Below are 20980 nucleotides of genomic sequence, written 5' to 3' on the forward strand. Positions count from 1 at the left end.
TCCCTTAGACTTCGAGCAATTTACTCTTTACCACTTCTGGCACAAAGTGAAATACTTCTATATGGCTTATGGCATGCTGTCTGCAGAGCCCACTAATACCACATAAGAGATTTGAATCTACTTGCTATTGCATGAGCTAAATAAAACACAAGCAACTAATTACACAGAAGTGCACAAGGATATATATATATATATATTATATATATATATATATATATATTATATATAATATATATATATATATATATATATATAACTAATATTTTCTTACAATAAAAGACAGTGGCAGCAGGTTTGTTGTTTGTTTCCAATGGCTTATGTAAACCTCCCCCATCAGGAATAATTTATTTCCAACACCTCCTGTATACACATCTGTTTAATATTAGTGTAAAAGTCCCTCTCGTCTAAACTGCTTTGGTTCTGTGTGTCTCAGGTCACTAGCTGTAGGCCATCAGTACACTTCCCTGGGGACCCAGCCCATCCTGTGTGGCAGCATCCCTGGTCTGGTGCCCAAGCAGCTACGCTTCTGCCGGAACTATGTGGAGATCATGCCCAGTGTGGCAGAAGGGGTTAAAATTGGGATACAGGAGTGCCAGCACCAGTTTCGGGGCAGGAGATGGAACTGCACAACGATTAACGATCTGGCTATCTTTGGACCGGTGCTTGATAAAGGTAGGTAAAGACTTAATGCATACATTGGCCTTTCTACAATCACTTGGTTTGGTGAAGCCTCTTACTGTGCTCAGAACCTTGACCTCCTCTGGTGTCTATGCTTTAGCTCACAAGATTAATACTATATTCTCAAAAGGTTATGCACTTTGTTTCAAATCACATTTCCTGTACATTAAAAAAAAAAAAAAAGGTATAATCTATAAAAAATGTTTGTGAATGGAAAGTTTTTTTGGGCTGACAGCATCACTGACAATGGTGTTTTGACCAGGAAGGGAGACTCAGACAAAGAAGTTGCAGTTTCAAGTGCAAATGCGAACTTTATTAATAACAACAAATAAACAAAAATAGCATGGACAGAAACTTTAAACAAAACACATTTAACAAAACAAAAGGCACAAGGGCCAAAACAAAAGGTCTAAAAAAAAAAAAAAAAAAATCACGGAAACGCAAACAAACACAAACACGGAAGTAAATACAGCATGGAACACGAAAACACTGCATGCTTCAGAATGTTTTTGTATAGCACCGTGAGCTGTTTGAAATATACATATTATATATAGAGAGAGGAACAATCTATTTATGAATTTTGTTAGTTTGTGTGTTTTATGTTCAAGAAGTACAGACGTATAAAGAATCACTTAGCAGTTTGCACAGGTGCCAGGAGTATTTGGCAACATTATAGGTGATCTGTGATTTAGATACAGGAAAGTGTTGAAAGGCACACAGGTGAAATGGGTTGGTCCCTCTTACTTTTCTATGTAACTTTCTGACTTTAATTTCAATTTTCCTGTCAGATCACCAATAATGCTGTTATAGCATGAATATTCTAAGTCTGTGTACAGTGTATGTTTAATAATGTATAGATTACACTCACAAAACAAACACTTCCATTTAAGACCAGTCTAGTTCCTCAATTCCTTAATTGATTAACTGAACCATGCAGTCATGCCACCTTGTACCATCTTGTATTCTGATCCACTTTGATCTCAGCAGCTGGACAGGCATTCTGGGACCTCCCATGTAAACTAGGCGTTGCAGTGGCCACTGTTGGTGCAGTAGGGTGAACAGCCTCATGTGCTGTTGCAGATCCTGGCCTTTGAATGAAGCATGAATCCAAGGCCTGTCTGCTCTGTGGAAATTAAAGATATCTCCTGGAACTATTTTGAGGAAGACTGGTGCAGTGTTTTCCCTCGGTTTTTCCAGACTAGCTTCTAATACAGGTTAAATATTCTTTGCTATTTAAAATCCCTGTAGAACTAGAGTTTCTCAGCCCATTACATTTCTGAAAATGTTATAAAACATAATGAAAAATTATAATTAATTAAAAAAAAAAAATAATAATAATAATAATAACAATTTCATGGAAGCATATAGACTTTTTAACTACAGGGAATACCGTGAATTAAAAATTACATCAGTGGTGATTCCCCCACAATTACTTTATTTTTAGTTGTTGTATAAAACCCTATTTTTCACAGGATTAAGTAAACATTGGTTAAGAATGAGATAGAAGGAAAAGTTGTCCTTTGAAGGTATTGGAGTGAAACCATGCATTAAAGCACACACACATACACACACGCACACATGCACACATGCACACACACACGCGCACACAGAAACATGCAAGCACATAAATATTAATGATACCAGTGTCCCAGTGCCAAGCTTCAGCGTGGTACACCACGTAATATAAACAAAGACTCTCTTTTTAGATTTCCACGTCATTACATTTATCTGAAAAAAAAAGAGAACAATCATTCCAATTAAAGGGAACCTGCAATTCATGTGTGGTAAATCTCTTAGTTACCAACACTGGATTATTATTAATGGATAATACAATACTTTGATCATTGTATTCTTTATAAAGAAAGCTTGTGTGATTAACTCATTTTGCTTCATAAAGTCAAATGATACTGAATAATGTTACGTTAACATATTGAATTACATACCACTTTGTAGTTATCCCATATACTTAATGAAAGACTGATAAAAGTTGAGAAATGTGACATTTCAAAATCCAACATGAAATATTGTACTACTATTATGGCAATATAATGTTGTAGTTTCTTTGATTACATGATGTTAAATAAAATATCTAAATTATGTTCATATAGTTTTATTTATTTATTTATTTTTTATTAAAATTATGTCTTGGTCCTAAAATTCTATGTGATGCAAAACTTTTGGCCTTAGCTGTAAAAAAATACAAATAAAAAACTACAATAGTTAAATTGCAATGTTTCTGAAACTGGTACTGTACAGCTATGGCCAAACATTTTTTCATCACCTAAAATTGTAGGATTCATATAGAGTACACTTTCAAACATACCCTTTTGTGTCAGTCTAGCAAAAGGAGCTGCTTCTCTAGATGAGCAAGCAGCAGTCTCCCATACATGCACACAGTAGTGCGTGTTTAGGATACCTACATTAGTCAATAGTAGGATGTGTCACCAGTGTGGTCAGATTAAAAAGGTATCTTAAACTCTAGCATACCGCTTGTGGTTTTTTAGTCTGACCACACTCCAATAAAGCAGAAGGTGTTGTGTCTTTCACTAATAGATATAGAGAAAGGTCCAGCCACATAACTTGCATTACTTTGTGGTTTTGGGAAATGTCAGCAGCCCTTTTATAATTCAATTCACATTTTTAAAGGTCCTGAGCAAATGGTAGTCTAAACCAGACAGCATTGTAAACCATTGGTCATTGATACTACCTGTTATACTCCGGGGGGTGGGGGGGTTAGAAGTGCTTTACAAAATGCTTTATGTTTTGATATAAAAAAAGAAATAAACTTTTTTTAATACTTTGCTGCAGAAAAAAAATAAATAAATATTACACTAGTGGTGGCCAGTTAGGCCTTGCAGAGAAAGCAAGCTGTATATATCCCCAAAATATATGTGTTTTTTAGGTATGCATGCAAAACTCTAGTAGGGAGATTACCAGTGCCGGCTCCAGGATTTACTGCGCCCTGGTGCAAGTGACACTGTGAAGGAGCCTCCCCCCCCCCCCCCCCCCCCCCACCCCCAGCCAAAAAAAAAAAAAAGAAAAAAACGTGCCGCTCAGCTCCAGCACAACCTAAAGAAAACCTTTTGAAAATAAATATATCAGCTGTAAAATCTGAATTGGTCAAAAACGTGTTTTGTTTTTTCAAATTAGTCATAAAATCAATCATCAATTGGATTTTTAAATTTATGTTGTCAAGTAGAAAAGTGAGTAAGAAAACATTTCTATAATAAAAACCCACTACAAATGCATTCAACACAACTCATAAGCTCACTTAACAAATTAATATCCCAAAACCATGTACATTTTTTAAATACTATACTAAATATTTACCATCTGTTGGTTACATCTGTCAGCAGAGCAATCACATGACCTTAACAGATAGACAATCTGTTGGCTGATTTGCGGATTTGTGTTTTGATTGACAGCCTGGCAATACTACCTTGCTGCAGTTTATTTGTCAAATTATATGTTTTAAGGTTAGTCATTAAAATGGGCTCAAAAAAAAAAAAAAAAAAAAAAAGACTCAAGGCTGGGCCCTCCCAAAGACTGAGCCCGGGTTCAGTTGTGTCCATTGCACCCCCTGCTGGCCTGGAGGTTACACCACATTATCTTTTTCAAGCCTTGAACTGGTCCTTTTTTTGACAGTGTAAGTGAGGCTGGCACCAAACAATACACAGACTGTCATAAATACCACTGACACCTAGTTACCTCAAAAACTTACCAAAAGGGGGGGCTTTAAATCTGTCAGCAGGCCTGAGAAAAGACTAACGTTTACTGCAGATGGGGAGGTGGTTAAATTTAATGAACTCTTGATGGGTTGTTACACTGATGGAGCAAGCTTGAGCTCAAGAAGCCCTGTAATGGTATTGGTTCACAGTGCTGACCCATTGTAGTGTAAATATACCACATATCCCCCACTGCTCAGCTGTTTCTAAATAGTAAGGGCTTGAGTAGAAGGGATGGGGTTGGGGGGGTCAACTTTTAGGGTCTCAACTTTAGTTAATCAGTTTGATTGGATTAAGGTCACCATGACCCTTAATAGTGTTAAAGGTCAAAGTAGCCAGATTAAGTGTTTTGTGGCTGCAGATAATGCCAACCAATACCCCTTTGATGGGGTTTAGTAGTAGCTGCTTTCAATTCATTGAATTTGATTGATGCTCATATGTGCCTTTGGTCATGCATTGTTAGCGCACGTCTGTTTGTCATGTATGTGCATATCGTCTGTTTTTACATGGAGAGTTGCACTGCGCTAAAGTACACAAACCTGGGGACATGTATGGATTGTTAATCTTACATACCTGTACAACAGACCAACACAGCTAAGAGGTGACATAGTAGTGTGTTTCAATACAAATAAAGCTTATTCCAGTATTTATTATATATGCCTTCAAGCAGAACTTCCATACAGGAGGGAGAATGGTTAACTAAATGTCTGTATAACTACATGATGCTGCAGGTTTAGTTGTCTATGTCACTAGCAAGATAGAGATTAAAAAAAAAAAGATTAAGATGGAAAGTAAGCATCATTAAAATATGCACACATTTTCATGAATTATGGTTACATTCTGGTAATAAACGATCAGGCTGGAAAGTTAACACCGCCGCTAAAAACGAGACACACACTAATACACACACAAACAGGCACGCCTGTATTATTCATTTCACTGGAGGGGCCTCAGGCTAGACACAAGACATTTTTGAATTCCTGAGAATTTTTTTAGGTTGTTTTTTTGGTGTAACGCTGTGTTATTTTTTCTTTACTTAATTTATACAGACAAGTGTCTATTGTCTTGCAGTTGTGAACCTGCCCTCTGTTAATGAATGCTCTTGATGTCAATCCAGTGGCAGTACACTGACAATCTAATTGTTTTTTACTCAGATGATCACCTGCTAGTAGAATGTAATTACAAATTAACAACAACAAAGTAGTATTTCCAATAGAAATAGATTGTGGCAAACCTTTGTGTAACCCCAGGTTTAACTTACAGATATTTTTACCATTTGTTGTTATTTTAAAATACTCCCAAATGATTACATTGGTTTAAAATGTTTTTTTTTTTTTTTTTTTTTTTTATGTGGTGGGGGGTACATTAAGCAGCTGTAATGTTACAGTTAGCAGAGAATCTTGCCTTATGCTTTTTTTGCAATGCAGATTCTCTTTCTGCAAAAGGTGCAAAATATTCTTGGAGCATTTTGGTTCCACTTTATCTCATGCTTAAACATGGGATATACAGCATCTTGCATGTATATACAGCATGGGGATGTGAGGACAGTTGGACATGGGATATACAGCATGGGGATGTGAGGACAGTCGGAACTGCATACTATTGTATGTATACCTATACCTCCAAAACAAGATTGGACAATTCTCCCTTAATTTCATAAACTATAAACTTAATGTCAGTGAGGTGTAAATATTGTTTTAAGCTCTAGGGTGGGAAAACAGGGCCATTTGTTACAACCTATAAAGCCTGTCTGCTGTCTGCTAAAGGTAAATGTAACTCCTGTTACTTAAAATAAAAGGCTATAATGTAGATAAATTCAAATAGAATATTATTGGAATAACATCTATAAAATCTGAATAATTTAATTCTGTGTGAATTTAAGGGAAAATGTAAAATAATAGTCTCCGATTCTTAATAAAGTTCATTAGGATATATAATGGAGAGGAAGGCTATAGTGGAAAATTATTGGCCCGAGGGAAGACTATTGTTACCGACAAGGGGCTAGAATGCCCAAAGCCGCAGGCTGGAAGTAATAATAAGCTTTCCTGAATGGCATTTAAATTTCCACTATGAGTGGATTCTGCAGTACATATTTAATATATGAATCAGTCAAGGAAATAAGTGAGTCAAGGTTGGATAGTAAATAAGACTTTATATATTTTGTTTAAATACAGTCACCTCCGTCAAATCTGAATACTTATAATCGGGATTTCTGCTTAAATGGGATACAACTTTAGCAGACGATTCTTCCCGATGCTATGCATGTCGTTTATTTGGGTCGTCACTTAGTTTAATTGGGATACAGTATTTTCAAATGATGAACAGAAATCACTTTTCAGATCAAGGCAGATTCATGTAGCACTGTGTACATTTCATGTATCAATATTTGAAAAATCACGTTGAACTCTTGAAGAAGGAAGAGTCTCCTGTGGTTTCTCAGGCTGCTGTTGCAAAGAAAGTTGGCGTGTCAACATCACAGGTGCTTGGCCTTTTTTAGTTTAGGAATAAAAAAAACAGCTGAGTCGTATTTTAAATTATGTTTGAACATTGACTAAGGTTGTCTCAAATGCCTCTCGTTTAATGTGGACAGCCGCCTATTTGTTTACATAGTCTGAAAGCAGGGGCAGTGACATTTTAATCACCATTTTAGTGTTTGAAGCATCTTTTTTGTAGCATGTTTTGCAATCATTTTTCTGTTAAGTCATAGAATCTCTATTCAGTAGCTTTTTTTCACATTCAGCCATTTTCTCTTCTTGTGAGGATTGCAGGGGAGAAGGGTGGCGTTCCTTTGAAAAGGGGCAGGACTGACAGTGATGTTAATCAATCACATGACAGAGGGAGACTATTGCCCGGTGGTGTAAGGATATTAGGGCAATAGTTCCATCTATTTTGCACATATCATGAGATTTTAACCAATCAAAGTCCAGAATTTCCAACCACTGATATATATATATATATATATATATATATATATATATATATATATATATACACACAGTGCCTTGCAAAAGTATTCAGACCCCTGACCAATTCTCTCATATTACCGAATTACAAATGGTACATTGAAATTTCGTTCTGTTCGATATTTTATTTTTAAACACTGAAACTCAGAATCAATTATTGTAAGGTGACATTGGTTTTATGTTGGGAAATATTTTTAAGAAAAATTAAAAAACTAAAAAAATATCTTGCTTGCATAAGTATTCAACCCCTGTGCTGTGGAAGCTCCCAGTTTGCACTGATGAAAGAAATTGCCCTAACGAGGACACAGTTACCTTACCATTGGCCTCCACCTGTGAACCATTAAAGTTGCTGTCACATTTTCTGGATAAAAACCCCACTGTTGAAGGATCATTGGTAAGGCTGTGAATCTGAAAGAAAATGAAGACCAAAGAGCATTCTACAGAAGTTAGAGATAAAGTAATACAAATGCATAGATTAGGGAAAGGGAACAAAATAATATCCAAGTGTTTGGATATCCCAGTGAGCACAGTTGGATCAATAATCAGGAAGTGGAAGCTGCATCACACCACCCAGGCACTGCCAAGAAAAGGCCATCCCTCAAAACTCAGCACTCAAACAAGAAGGAGACTTGTGAGAGAAGCCACAGAGAGGCCAACAATCACTTTGAAGGAGCTACAGAGTTCAGTGGCTGGGAGTGGAGTAATGGTGCACCAGTCAACCATATCAAGAGCTCTGCATAACACTGGCCTGTATGGGAGGGTGGCAAGAAAGAAGCCGTTACTCAAAAAGTACCATCTGAAAGCACGTCTGGAGTTTGCCAGAAAGCATGAGAGTGACCCAGCTGCAATGTGGGAAAAGGTTTTGTGGTCAGATAAGACCAAGATAGAGCTTTTTGGCCAAAACTCAAAGCGCTATGTGTGGCGCAAACCTAACACTGCCCATGCCTCAAGACACACCATCCCTACAGTGAAGTATGGTGGTGGCAGCATCATGCTGTGGGGATGCTTCTCATCAGCAGCGACTGGGCATCTTGTTACAATTGAAGGAAGAATGGATGGAGCAAAATACAGGAAAATACTGCAAGAGAATGTGCTTCAGTCCACTAAAAAACTGAAGCTTTGGAGGAAATTACCTTTTCAGCAGGACAATGATCCCAAGCACAAGGCCAAAGCAACATTGGAGTTGCTCAAGAACAAAAAGGTGAATGTCCTACAGTGGCCCAGTCAAAGTCCTGATCTCAATCCCATTGAGAATCTGTGGCACTATTTGAAAATTGTGGTCCACAAGCGTCGTCCAACCAACCTGAACAACCTGGAGCAAATCTGCCAAGAAGAATGGGCCAAAATCACTCCTACACTGTGTGCAAAGCTGGTACATACTTACCCCAGAAGACTTAAAGCTGTTATTGCAGCGAAAGGTGGCTCTACCAAATATTAATGTGTGGGGGTTGAATACTTATGCAAGCAAGATATTTCAGTTTTTTATTTTTCTTAAAAATATTTCCCAACATAAAACCAATGTCACCTTACAATAATTGATTTTGAGTTTAAGTGTTTTAAAATAAAATATCGAAGAGAACGAAATTTCAATGTACCATTTGTAATTCAGTAATATGAGAGAATTGGTCAGGGGTCTGAATACTTTTGCAAGGCACTATATATATATATATATATATATATATATATATATATATATATATATATATATATATATATATATATATATATATATAACAGAGCTTGGAAAAATAACAACCTCTGAATGGTTAAACATCATCACAGTGTATATGCACGGATTGCATATTAATGAGCTGCTTCACTCTATATAAATTAATATGCACAAGATTATAAAACCGTCAATTTATTAGCTATAAAACCACTGCCACAAAAACATTCCACCCATTTTATTAAATATATTTCATATATCATGGTTTATACTGTCAAAATTACAAAGTTAGCATCAGGTATGACCTCCCTGAGCATTAAAACTATCCTGGCAGCACAATGCATAGACCTGATCAGCATCTGCTTAGACTGCTGTGGGATGTTCCACTCTTTCTGTGCAGCTGCAGCCAGCTGGCAAAGGTTGGCTGGTCGCAGTTGTCTCCTCTGGAAGGCACTGACGATTTGGTCCCACAGATGTTCTATTGGACTGGAGAAAAAGCTGGCCATGGCAAGACCTCAACATTGTTTTCTTGAAGTCATGCAATTGTAATCCTAGCACTGTGTAGTCTTGCATTGTTCTGCTCGACACCAGATTGGCTTGCAGATATGGAAAAACTGTTGTCTCAAGGACTGTATCGCTGAACAGTAAGTTTGCCCTCAATCTGCACCAAAGACGTTATTTTGTTAAAGGAGATTTCTCCCCACATCATCACACTTCCACCGGTTGGCTTGAACAACACAACAGTCAGCATAATGATCCTGAGCCAGCTCAGTGACCCTCTGCCTTCCAGGACGTGGCCTGTCTCTCACAGAGCTGGTTTCCTGGTTTATCTGGACTAGTCTGCTGATTGTTGAAACAGAACATCTCATTCTCTGAGCAACTTCTCTCACAGACAGCCCGCCTTTAATCATGTCTATAGCAACCAGGCGATCTTCATTACTCAAGTAGGGCATGGTCATATCTTTCGCTGTTCTTTCGTTAATTAAATTCATGTCATTTTGAATGGCTATTTATACAGATTCTTAGTCAACTTATTTTGGCAATTTTAACTCAACTCAAATACCAAACACTGTGCACCTGGCATTTTTATGAAATCACATGACTTGAGTTCAGTATTTTCTTTTATACCAAGAAGCAATACTACTCAAACAGTCAACAAACCAATCTGCTAACTATTTAAAATGTAAACAACATTATGTATGTGCCCAAAATGCTATTGATGTAAAACTTAGACTGTTGCATTTTCATTGTGCATCAGTGTGTATATGTGTGTGCATATATATATCGCAGTTATATACAGCCACGTCGCGATTTACACACATTTTATTTACGAGTTTTTGGAATAACGCGGGCGTTGTATTTATACAATTTTTTAATATGCGCGTACGTTTGTTTGGAATTACGCGGTTTACACGCCACTTAGTCTGTAACCCAGTAACCCCCACCCCTCCTACACCACCACCACCAGCACGCCATCCCAGCAAGCGTTCAACATAAGTACAGCAGCAAAACTTTTCATTTAAAAATAATTTTCTTATTTTAGATAGGCTTTTTAATGTCTTTGTTATTGTCAGTAACAAATAAGCACAGTTTAAAATAAAACACAGTGAAGGAAATAGACGTACAAATGTGTTTTGAGGCAGTGTTTCCCCAAACCCCTACCATTTTGTTTATTTCTTATGGGGAAATTAAGTTTGATTTACGTGTTTTTGAATTACGCGCCATTTTCAAGAACGCATCTACCATGTAAATCAAGAAGTGGCTGTATATATATATATATATATATATATATATATATATATATATATATATATATATATATATATATATATATATTTCATATATATAGATATATATATAAGATTAATATATCACCTAATCAAAACACAAAACATTGTTTTTCAACATTTTTTAATTAACTCTGCTGCAATTATGGTGCAATAAATAATCATTTGAAATATCAAACACTAAAAAGTACTGAACATGTTTCTCAGTGGTTATGCTCAACTTAACCAGGCTATGAGAGGTCAGAGAATACAAGTTATGGCCTCTGACCTTTCAATGAGAAAATGTTACCATTTAGGATGTGATAGGAGGTCCCTCCTTTTCATAAAATGCATGTTTCTCCTTGCTGCGTGGAGGCAAGCACACCGGTATATCATTAACTCACTGTAAGAAAGAAAGAAGGGTTGAAGTAAATGGAGTTGATGGGGGACCTTAGCCCACACCCTGCTGGTGCCTGTTCGGAACACAATATCCCTGCAACCATGAGATTAAGCTGAAGAGAAAGCGCTTTTCACAATTCACACGCCCTTTAGATTGTTTTATTAAACCATTTGAATAGGGATTTCCCATTCCGACGACAATCAGGACCCGGCCAATGCATAGTTCTCTGTTGCTATGACTTAACTTGGTCCCCGCTAATCATTGGCAAGGGTGAATTTCATATAAAATATCAGGGGCCATTGTCAGTCTAATGCGGCGTGACAGTGGCAGCACAAAGGGGGATTCATGCCCACAGCAGGTAATAAGGATGATTTGCCATACCAACCAGGCAGAGTGGAGAGGGGGGAGCCTGTCAGATGCAATCTGGCCACTTCTGCAGATCTCTGCATTCCATTCTCAGGTAGACCCAAGGCTATCCCTTTTTGTCTGGGCACTTTCTCCCCAACCCAAAGGCTTGTTTTTCACCCTGTTTTTTATTTGAAGAAATAGCAATATCCTTGATGTTTTCGTACGGTCAAGGAAGACAAAATGCCTAACCCTCAAATGTCCTAACCCACCACACCACCCAACCAGAGAAATAAACCAATCAAACCATTCTTGTTAATACAATATTGACGACTGTAACACTTCATTTGAATTAAAAATGTTGTCTGTCTACAGTTCTAACAAAAACAAAAACCACGATCTGAGGAATATAAAGCCAAAAATTTATGGAAAAAAAATCCTTGACTTAAGGAAAGAAAAAAGCAGTGTCCACTTGTATCCACTTATTGCAATTTATTCAGTATCCACTTATTTCCCTCTCCAGAGCTTAGACAAGTTAATATTAAATTAGAAATGACAAAATAAGAGGAAATGACAATTGAGAATTGTTCTAAAGAGTAGGGGTTCTGAATGCTTCCACTGTTTAAATATTTAAATTACCAACCCTGGAATTTTACTAACTTCTAAAAAAATTAACACACCTCAGAGACTCACACACACAGATATTTATTTTCCCCTCTTTGATTAAAGTGACAGCTGCGTTTATATACTCCAACATTTAAATCAATTCAGTAGACCCCACAGTGTCCTAAAACGATACAAAATTACAATTGTTCTCTCAACCTACTCACCTCATCCCACCTAATCAATGATGTCAAGTTTTAATAAACTTTTAAGATTGATATTACTATCTAATTTAACATTCCCATGACACCATCATGGTTTCACTTGAAAACAATGTGCTTTGTTAAGGAATTTTGTACAGTTGTGTACTGTGCGATGAATAGATTTTTACTTCATGTGAATTGAATCTTATGTCAACAGGAAACCAACTGCATTTGAATTGCTGACATGTATTGTCAAGAGTTGTTGTTCATCATCTCTAATATGCCCTTATCAAAAAAATATTAAAGTGTTACATCCAGGGTTTCAATATAATTTTTTTTTCTTCTGTAAAATCCTCACTCCCAGTTTGCTCAACCTTTAAAAGGCTTAATTTAACACTTTAATTATAGGTCTGTGAGTAATGTTTTTAAAATCACAGCTGCTGATGTTACAAACATTTGGTGATTCATTCTAGAATGACGTATGCTAACCTTCCATTTGTCCTTATTTAGTAAGATAGAAACATTATGTATAAAGCAATGCAAAAGGATGTGCTTGTACAATCCCATTGTTTAGCGTGTGATCTATATAACAGTTTCACTAAACCCTACCATAAAATCCTCTCTGAGCTTAATTTAATTAACTCCAAGAATACTTTATGATGACAAGGGAGCATTACTGGGGTTAATATTAGTTATGTAGCACGTACTGCATAGTACTATTAGTATTGGGTTGCTTCATTTTGTTGATAGGTTTAGCAAGAAAATAAAATGTAATAACTGATTCATGTTTAGTAAAATAAAATTATTCAAATGTCTCTTTCTTCATTTTAGCCACCAGAGAGTCATCCTTTGTCCATGCCATCGCTTCAGCAGGAGTGGCTTTCGCGGTGACAAGGTCATGTGCAGAGGGATCCGCCACCATCTGCGGTTGTGACACCCGACACAAGGGCCCCCCAGGCGAGGGATGGAAATGGGGTGGCTGCAGTGAAGATGCTGAGTTTGGGAGCATGGTTTCCCGGGAGTTTGCCGATGCAAGGGAGAACAGGCCTGACGCCCGCTCCGCCATGAATCGACACAACAACGAGGCTGGACGCACGGTAAGGAATCTACTTTAACTTAGTGTGAGTATGCTCAATCTTCCTCGTTTAATTGGCACTGTTATAAGTTGTTACGTTCTGTGTTATTTGGATGAAGCCTTATTTCATAATAATTTGTATAATTTTCAACTTGTTTAAGTGTTACAACTGACATTTGTTTTTTTGTTTTTTTGTTTTTTTACAGTCAATTATCGACCATATGCACCTGAAGTGTAAGTGTCACGGCTTGTCGGGTAGCTGTGAGGTGAAGACATGCTGGTGGTCGCAGCCGGACTTCCGAGTCATTGGGGACTACCTGAAAGACAAGTATGACAGCTCCTCGGAGATGGTGGTGGAAAAGCATCGGGAATCCAGGGGCTGGGTGGAGACCCTCAGGCCCAAGTTTGCCTTCTTCAAGCCCCCAATGGAGCGGGATCTGGTTTACTATGAGAGCTCCCCAAACTTCTGTGAACCTAACCCGGAGACGGGGTCTTTCGGCACCAGGGACCGGATCTGTAATGTAACCTCCCACGGAATCGATGGATGTGACCTTCTGTGTTGCGGTCGCGGGCACAACACGAGGACTGAGAAACGAAAAGAGAAGTGCCACTGCATCTTCCACTGGTGCTGTTACGTGAGCTGTCAAGAGTGTGTACGTGTTTATGATGTCCATACCTGCAAATAGGGTACACAAGAACAGTTTCTACCCCTACCCTTTCCTTCCCAAAAATAAGACAAAGATGGAAGTCTGAAACTGGGGTGTTTACAGATGCCTGTGTGAAAACTGGGTAAACTTTTGGTCAAAAAGAAGTCCTGAGATCATGGGAAGAAGCTTTATTTCTTCAATGCAAGCCAGTGCATGCAAAAAGGATATATGTGTGTGATGTCAATCCAAGGAAGCTTTAAGCAAAGATGATGGCTATTCGTCAAAGGTTTTGGAAGTTTCATTCATGAATTGGTATTAATCCTCAAAGGCTCTTAATTAAAGCCCAGTTGTTATCACACTTGCAAGGTAGATGGACATACACCTTCAACACAAGGGGTATTCAAGACCATGCTGACTGTTTTTCTATCAGGAACCTAGTGATTCTAACTTGACAATTTTGGTCGGACTGTTTATGAGAGAGCAGCATAATGCTCCAGGGATCTCCTAGAAAAATAAAAATATATAAGACCCTTAGCGCTGCAGGACATACTGTAAACATAGTGGATACAATTCTTGTTTTATTCAAGAAGGCAACAAACACATTGTTCCAGACACAGTACTCTTGAAAAGTCTGCAATGGACTCATGCTATCTTTTGGCATGTAGCTGTAGCAGTCTATGTAATCATAGCCAATCATGGAGAGAGGCTTTTTGTATTAATCCTGTGTAAGTTCATTCATTTGGTAATAGAGCGGAGTGGTGGGGTCAGAAGATTGATTGAAATGATTCCAAATGTTTTTTATATTGCAATTTTGGCAATTTTCTCAAGCAGATTCATAAAGTTGATTTTACAAAGCTCTTTTGATATAAAGCATAACGTTAACCAATTGCGCACGAGGATGAGGTTGCACTTTTGCATGAGAGAATATACTGTTTGAAAGAATAATTTTGTATAAATGTTTGGCTGATCTAATGAAGTTGTTGTCTCTCTTTATGCCTTTCCACAGATTAAATCAAGTTTTATTTCCTTGTGAAACAGTATTAGTAGTGATGCACTTGTGCTTGAGCATGTCAGAATTACAATGGTAAACGAACGCATAAGAACATGTACTATACGCTCACCTCAGCCTTTTGCCATTTTAAATTGTTATGCTAATTACAGCATCCACTTATGGTAAGGAGATTGTAAACATAATGGATATACAGTACAGCTTAAGTATTGTAATAGAAATATGATTAACATATCTATGTAATTACAAGTGAGCCTGTATTTAGCACTTTCCTGTTGTATATCTGAGATGTTCAACCACAAATCGAGCTGGAATCATGCCTAAAATATGGGTAAAGAACTACTAAACTTTAACAAGTATTGCAACACAAGTATATGCTATAGTGTATAATGATTATACAACACAGTTCCACCAGATGATGTTTTGGAAGGCTGTTACTTTGTAAAAACAGAAATAGAATCTGAAATAAGCACCACAGTTTGATCAGATTATAAAAAGGGATGGGACTGCATCAAATGTTACAGTTAGGGATTAAAGGGTTCTAAGCAGACATGCTCATCCAAGTCTCCTTTTACTTATATCATAGCACTGGATAGGGGATGTTGGCCGTTTGATTTTGTAGAGCAGTGTACTAGACCACAATCAGCAATGCAATAATGGAATGATAGTCATTTAACAAAACAATCACCAAAAACATATCAGAAGAAGAAATCCCATTTTAATGTAATGCCACCCATACCCACCTTTTTCACAAAGGTTCACAACCATGCCTGCTAGAAAAACAGTGGGGCACCTTCGAGTGCCTCCAGAGGCAATTGGCCTGTCAAAAATTTGACCCCCTCCCTCTTTGAATGCTGCTATCCAACCCTAGCTGTCATTATAAAATATATAAATATATATTTTCTTTCTATGAAAGAAATCATGTAGAAATAGTTTGGAAAAAATATGTGAAGTTTTGTACTAATTCACTTTTCATATATAATATGTATATGTTAACAATGTAAACATGTTGCCTGTTTGTGAGATTAAGGTGTTTGAAGCTACATTATACCTAAACACTGGAATTGTACTTAGAATTCTATTTATAAAAGCTGGTCTGTTTTAAGCTTAATGAAATTTAATGCAACCTGTATGTTAAAATACATTTCTTTTTTTTTTTATATGTAGCAAATGATTTCACAAGCACCTGGCATTTTAACTAGCAAGGAATCGTATTGTTTATTTTTTATTTTTTTCCAATTTGCATCATTAGTTTCTATAAGCATAAGTTATAGATTAGATATATCTGACCGTAAAGCAACACTTTTAATTAAAATTACTACATTAATGTTTGTAGTCTCTTTTTTAATACTTGTTTTCTCCTCTTTACAAAACTGTGCATATATTTTACTGCCTAAAATCCAAAGTTTTGTACAAACTAGTTTGTGACTTCCTTTTTTTACATTTCTAAAGTCTGATCGGTTTTTTTATGATTATTTATTTTATGAAAAATGTATATATTAGTAAGTAAGAGTATATATTTGCAGAATAAAATAACTTGTCGGGACAGTGTTGTTACTTTACCACTGTAACTGTTACCTCAATGTTTGTTTTTCACTGACATCACATTAGATATAATGTGTGTCAGCAACTGTCTGTAATAGGCTGATAGATGTTAACTTTGGAATAACAATTAAAAAAATCTTTATGCATAATCCTTGCTTTATTCTTGCTTTTTAATGTTTAAGGTCAACCCTGGTAAATGCTGTTTACCTGGGTGTTAATTTCCTGCATTTCTTCGTATGTGCGTTTTTATTTATTTATTTATTTTTTGTATATGTAATAAATAGCAAAAATGTTTTTTTATTTAAAATTGAAATTTTCCACTCATATCTGTTTATATACAGTAACTCTGTTATCATGCTTTATTTTCAGTCACTCATACATTTCTTTTGATTTTTTTTTCCACTGCAGAGTGAAAATGATGTCCTTTGCAGCCAAATAAATGACATATGAAGCGAAACCATCACAAATGAAAGTAAGACATTCCAGTAATTAACAAAATAAAAATTGAAGTGCATGACAGGTAACATTTCTAGAATTATTTCATTAGCTGTAACCACTTCCATCTTAAAAAAATACATAAATAAATAAATAAAAATCTTAGTACAGTGCATCCATTAACAATCCACTGCACTGACACATATTTCACAGTGATCCTGATAAAGTAGCACACTGGTATTGATGCAGCACACTGGAACCAGTCTGTACTGATTCTCCCAGTGGTTCATACCACGTATAGATGGCATTGCCTTTGAATATCATTTGGTAGTGGTAGACCAACCTTCTTTTTGGGATGGGAGTGGGTGGATTACTGATTGTGAGGTTTGCCCTTTGTCTGGAAGATCCATGGAAGCTTTGTAAATGCAATTGTAGCTGCTCCAATACATTCCAGTCCTTGCAAATATCTAGTCCTTATCCAAGGTGGTTCTGAGTCAGGGCATTACACCGGCAGTGCTAATCAAAGAGTCGTGAGACCCATATCCTTCAGGTCACAGCTAAAGAATTAACTATCTGTATGACATTCATTTTGGATACCTCTTCCTTAAAAAGTACCCTGGCCTACCAAAACAAATACAAATCTGTGCTGGTGTGTGGTGCTAGAGGATGGAGAATGTGTTGTCTTTTTTACCCTATGTATGTTCACTAATGAGCAGCTAACTGTCCACTCTTCAGTTATATCTACTGGACACTCGTTAATTCGACCAAGTTGGGACCAGATCATGGTCAGATAAGTGATCTGTACTAATAAGAAATCTGTATTGTACTAAAAATGTCTGGTGTTTGTTTTATGTTCTTCACACCTACATATGTATCACTCCCTGAATATAATTAATATATAATAACTCATCAAAACAGAAAACATAGTTTAAAAAGCCAGACATCCCACAAATGTCATGAGTATTTACTAACCAATGCAGAACAACTAGGTAAGATATTTGTGCTTTATTTTAATTTGTTGGTTTTTTTAGTTTTTTTGGTGACTGCCAAGACTGGTTTTGCATAGTATTGTATACCCCATGCGGTCTCAGAGGTAAGGCAGTGACAAATACTGTTCTCCTATCACCAAGCCCTTGCCGACACATTGTTTTTTCAGGCTTGGTTCCCAACAGGCAGTTGAGTGAGAGCTGGCTCTGTGCACAGCCTTAGCTGCTGCCGCGCGCTCTTACTTGCTGAATGACTTTAACAACTCTTAAGGAAAGATTTGTGACAATTATGTCAGCGAACAGAGGTTAATGTGACAGATGTACAGTTAAATAATACCTCGCTAATCCGCATCTTTATAGCAGAACAAAAGGCCAAGGGAATTCTAAATACATTACGGCAGCCCTCACTGTTTGTTTTTTCTGAATAAAAAGTGGCTTTTGATTGGTTCCAGTGACAGACAGTGCACGCACATTAGGTGCTGCCAATTTTTTTCTTTTCAACACAAGAAAGAAAGAGTAATGATTTTAAAACTGTACACTCCAGTGGTGAATCAAACGACAGGCACCGCAAATGTTTTTAAAGGAAAAGTTTTATTACATCAACTTTTGACCATAAAACTGTGCCAGCAGTTAGATTTGTGTTAAAGTAAATGTCCCTGGCTATCTGCCGGACTTGTTAAAGACGTAATTACTCTTACTTAGAATGTGTGTTACAAGAGGCCCTGCAATCTTAGCAGTAGCATTTATTTATTTTTTTTGATAACAGTCTTTACAACCTGTGGCAAAGCGTAAGCCTTGCACAATGGATATGTAGTTTATTGTATGTCTTTTTGTTAATTGTTAATATTGATTTAATTGTTTAGCTGCTGTGGCGCTCCGCTGGGGACGATTACCCGTCTGCGTGGAGCAGCAGCTGAAAGCAATCAGCTGTTCCAGCAGGCAGGTGGGCGTGTCTCAGCGGAGCGTCAGTATAAAAGCATGTTGATCGCTGTGATCGGGGCTGCTGCAAGGCCTGCCGTTTTCACGGCACCTTTTGATTTATAGTTTGGGGTATTGTGTTTTATTTTGCACTTTTTGTACGGTTTTCTGTATCTGTCCTCTGTGCGTTACCATCGCTGGTAACGTCACATGACCGCCTTTATTTTACTTTCACTTTGTTTGTTGTTAATAAATCCTGCGCGCCTGTGCCGGCGTTTCAACACCAACCTCTATCTCTCTGTATGCTTGAACAGCGGCTACCCACGTGTGACCCGTGGAAGACCCTGTCACACAACCATTGACAAACACTGCCTGTCTTATGCAATCATTCACTGGATGTATTTGTGCCTCTCTTAAATGTATAAGGTGACTGATTTTTCCAATGACACATGTAATACCCATGCTGAAGATGAGGTCTAAATTAAGGGTAGTATGTCAGTGCCATACAGTAAATAAGTTTGAAGACTCCTTTGGTAAAGGTTGCTGTATACAAGTTCACATGGTTGCCAGTTCCACCTACATCTCCCCTATTTGAATAATCTGATCATTTAAAGGGACACCTGTTCTCTGGGATCACTCCCAGCTCTTCTCATTGTCATTTCAGTGCATAAGGTGGTGACGTTTTTTAAATAAACCTTTTTCAGCAACGATTCTTATCCAAAATAATAACATTTGTATTTTTAACACTTTTCAGAAGCTTCACATTTCATATTAGTTGTTTCTTTATATTCTTTTACTTTTCGGATGTTTTCTGCCCATTCAAAGCATGGTAGCCCTAACCACACTGCACACATACCCACAGGCAATGTTAGACCTGTAAACTTCTAAATTATTCTTGAGTGTGCCTCTTACAGATCCATCAACCCCCTTTAACATTATAGAACATCTCTTTTTTTATAATAAAATCATTACTTACTGTTTCTTCTGTGGTTTCATCATTGTAGTTTAATTATTATTATTATTATTATTATTATTATTTATAATAATAATAATAATAATAATAATAATAATAATAATAGTTGCACATTTGATTAATATAGATCATTTCATGTGCATGTCTCAAGATACTTTAGAAAACCAAACCAAACTAAACAAAACATAATACAGTTATTGCTAAAACACAAGCAACATTATAATAAAAGCAAGCAATCAGTACACTAAGAAGACTGCAAGCCACACACAACACAACACAAATTGAATCTGAATGCAGAGTGCACGTAGTTAGTACCCAGTTTATGTCAGCACCTTCAGGTAGGTATAGCTGCATGGGTGCAGGCTGCTTGTTCAGCTGTAAGTTACTTACACTTACAGAATCATTCTATACATGTATATGCCATGCTTTCACTGCTTTGTTATAAGGGTACCATCACAATGGATTTGAAACCAGTATTGCACATTGATAGTTATATGGTACATTAATAAAACAATTGATTGCCATTGTGTATTTGTGCTTATCGTTAATACTGTATGTCAAAATATGAAAATGTTGCCCAGTGAACCATTTTGACAATTTTAGGAGCTTCTGAGGATGCAAAAATCCAAAAGGTTCTAGACTATGCAATCTATGGATTTGTTTTGGAACTTTTAAAGCATATTAAAAACATGTATGAAGCATGTATATGAGGACAAGGGCAAGAGTGAACTCCTGAAATGCTGTGGCATACTGGATGCTTTCAAAGGCCTGCGTATGAGTATGTTAAGATTTGTACAAGAGCAAGTCCAGACCCTTACAATAGGAGCTGCCACTCCCTCTTAGTACAGAATCATTGCATTGCCACTGTACATATTTCTTTACCAGTAAAGATCATTCTAGGAAGACTGAGCTTGGCAAACCCTCGCCAGTTAAATACTATTTGTGCCAGGCACTGCAGAACATATCCATACAATTCTTTTTTTTTTCTTTTTTCTTCAAAATGTTGATTCAATTGCATATACTACAAGATTTATGTAAGTTTA

General features: G+C 36.9%; 1 protein-coding gene across 1 annotated transcript in view; it reads left to right on the top strand.

The window, feature by feature from the left end:
- Window positions 1-16738, top strand: part of wnt3a (wingless-type MMTV integration site family, member 3A) — a 34888-nt gene extending 18150 nt beyond the window's left edge. Inside the window, exons 2-4 of the mRNA XM_041244659.1 lie at window positions 434-672; window positions 13181-13446; window positions 13631-16738. Coding sequence (XP_041100593.1) covers window positions 434-672; window positions 13181-13446; window positions 13631-14110 — 985 coding nt within the window. The 3' untranslated portion in view covers window positions 14111-16738. The remainder of the gene's footprint in view (window positions 1-433; window positions 673-13180; window positions 13447-13630) is intronic.
- The last annotated feature ends 4242 nt before the right edge of the window (window positions 16739-20980 follow it).

This window comes from Polyodon spathula, chromosome 3 (genome assembly GCF_017654505.1).
Source record: "Polyodon spathula isolate WHYD16114869_AA chromosome 3, ASM1765450v1, whole genome shotgun sequence".
Taxonomy (NCBI): domain Eukaryota; kingdom Metazoa; phylum Chordata; class Actinopteri; order Acipenseriformes; family Polyodontidae; genus Polyodon; species Polyodon spathula.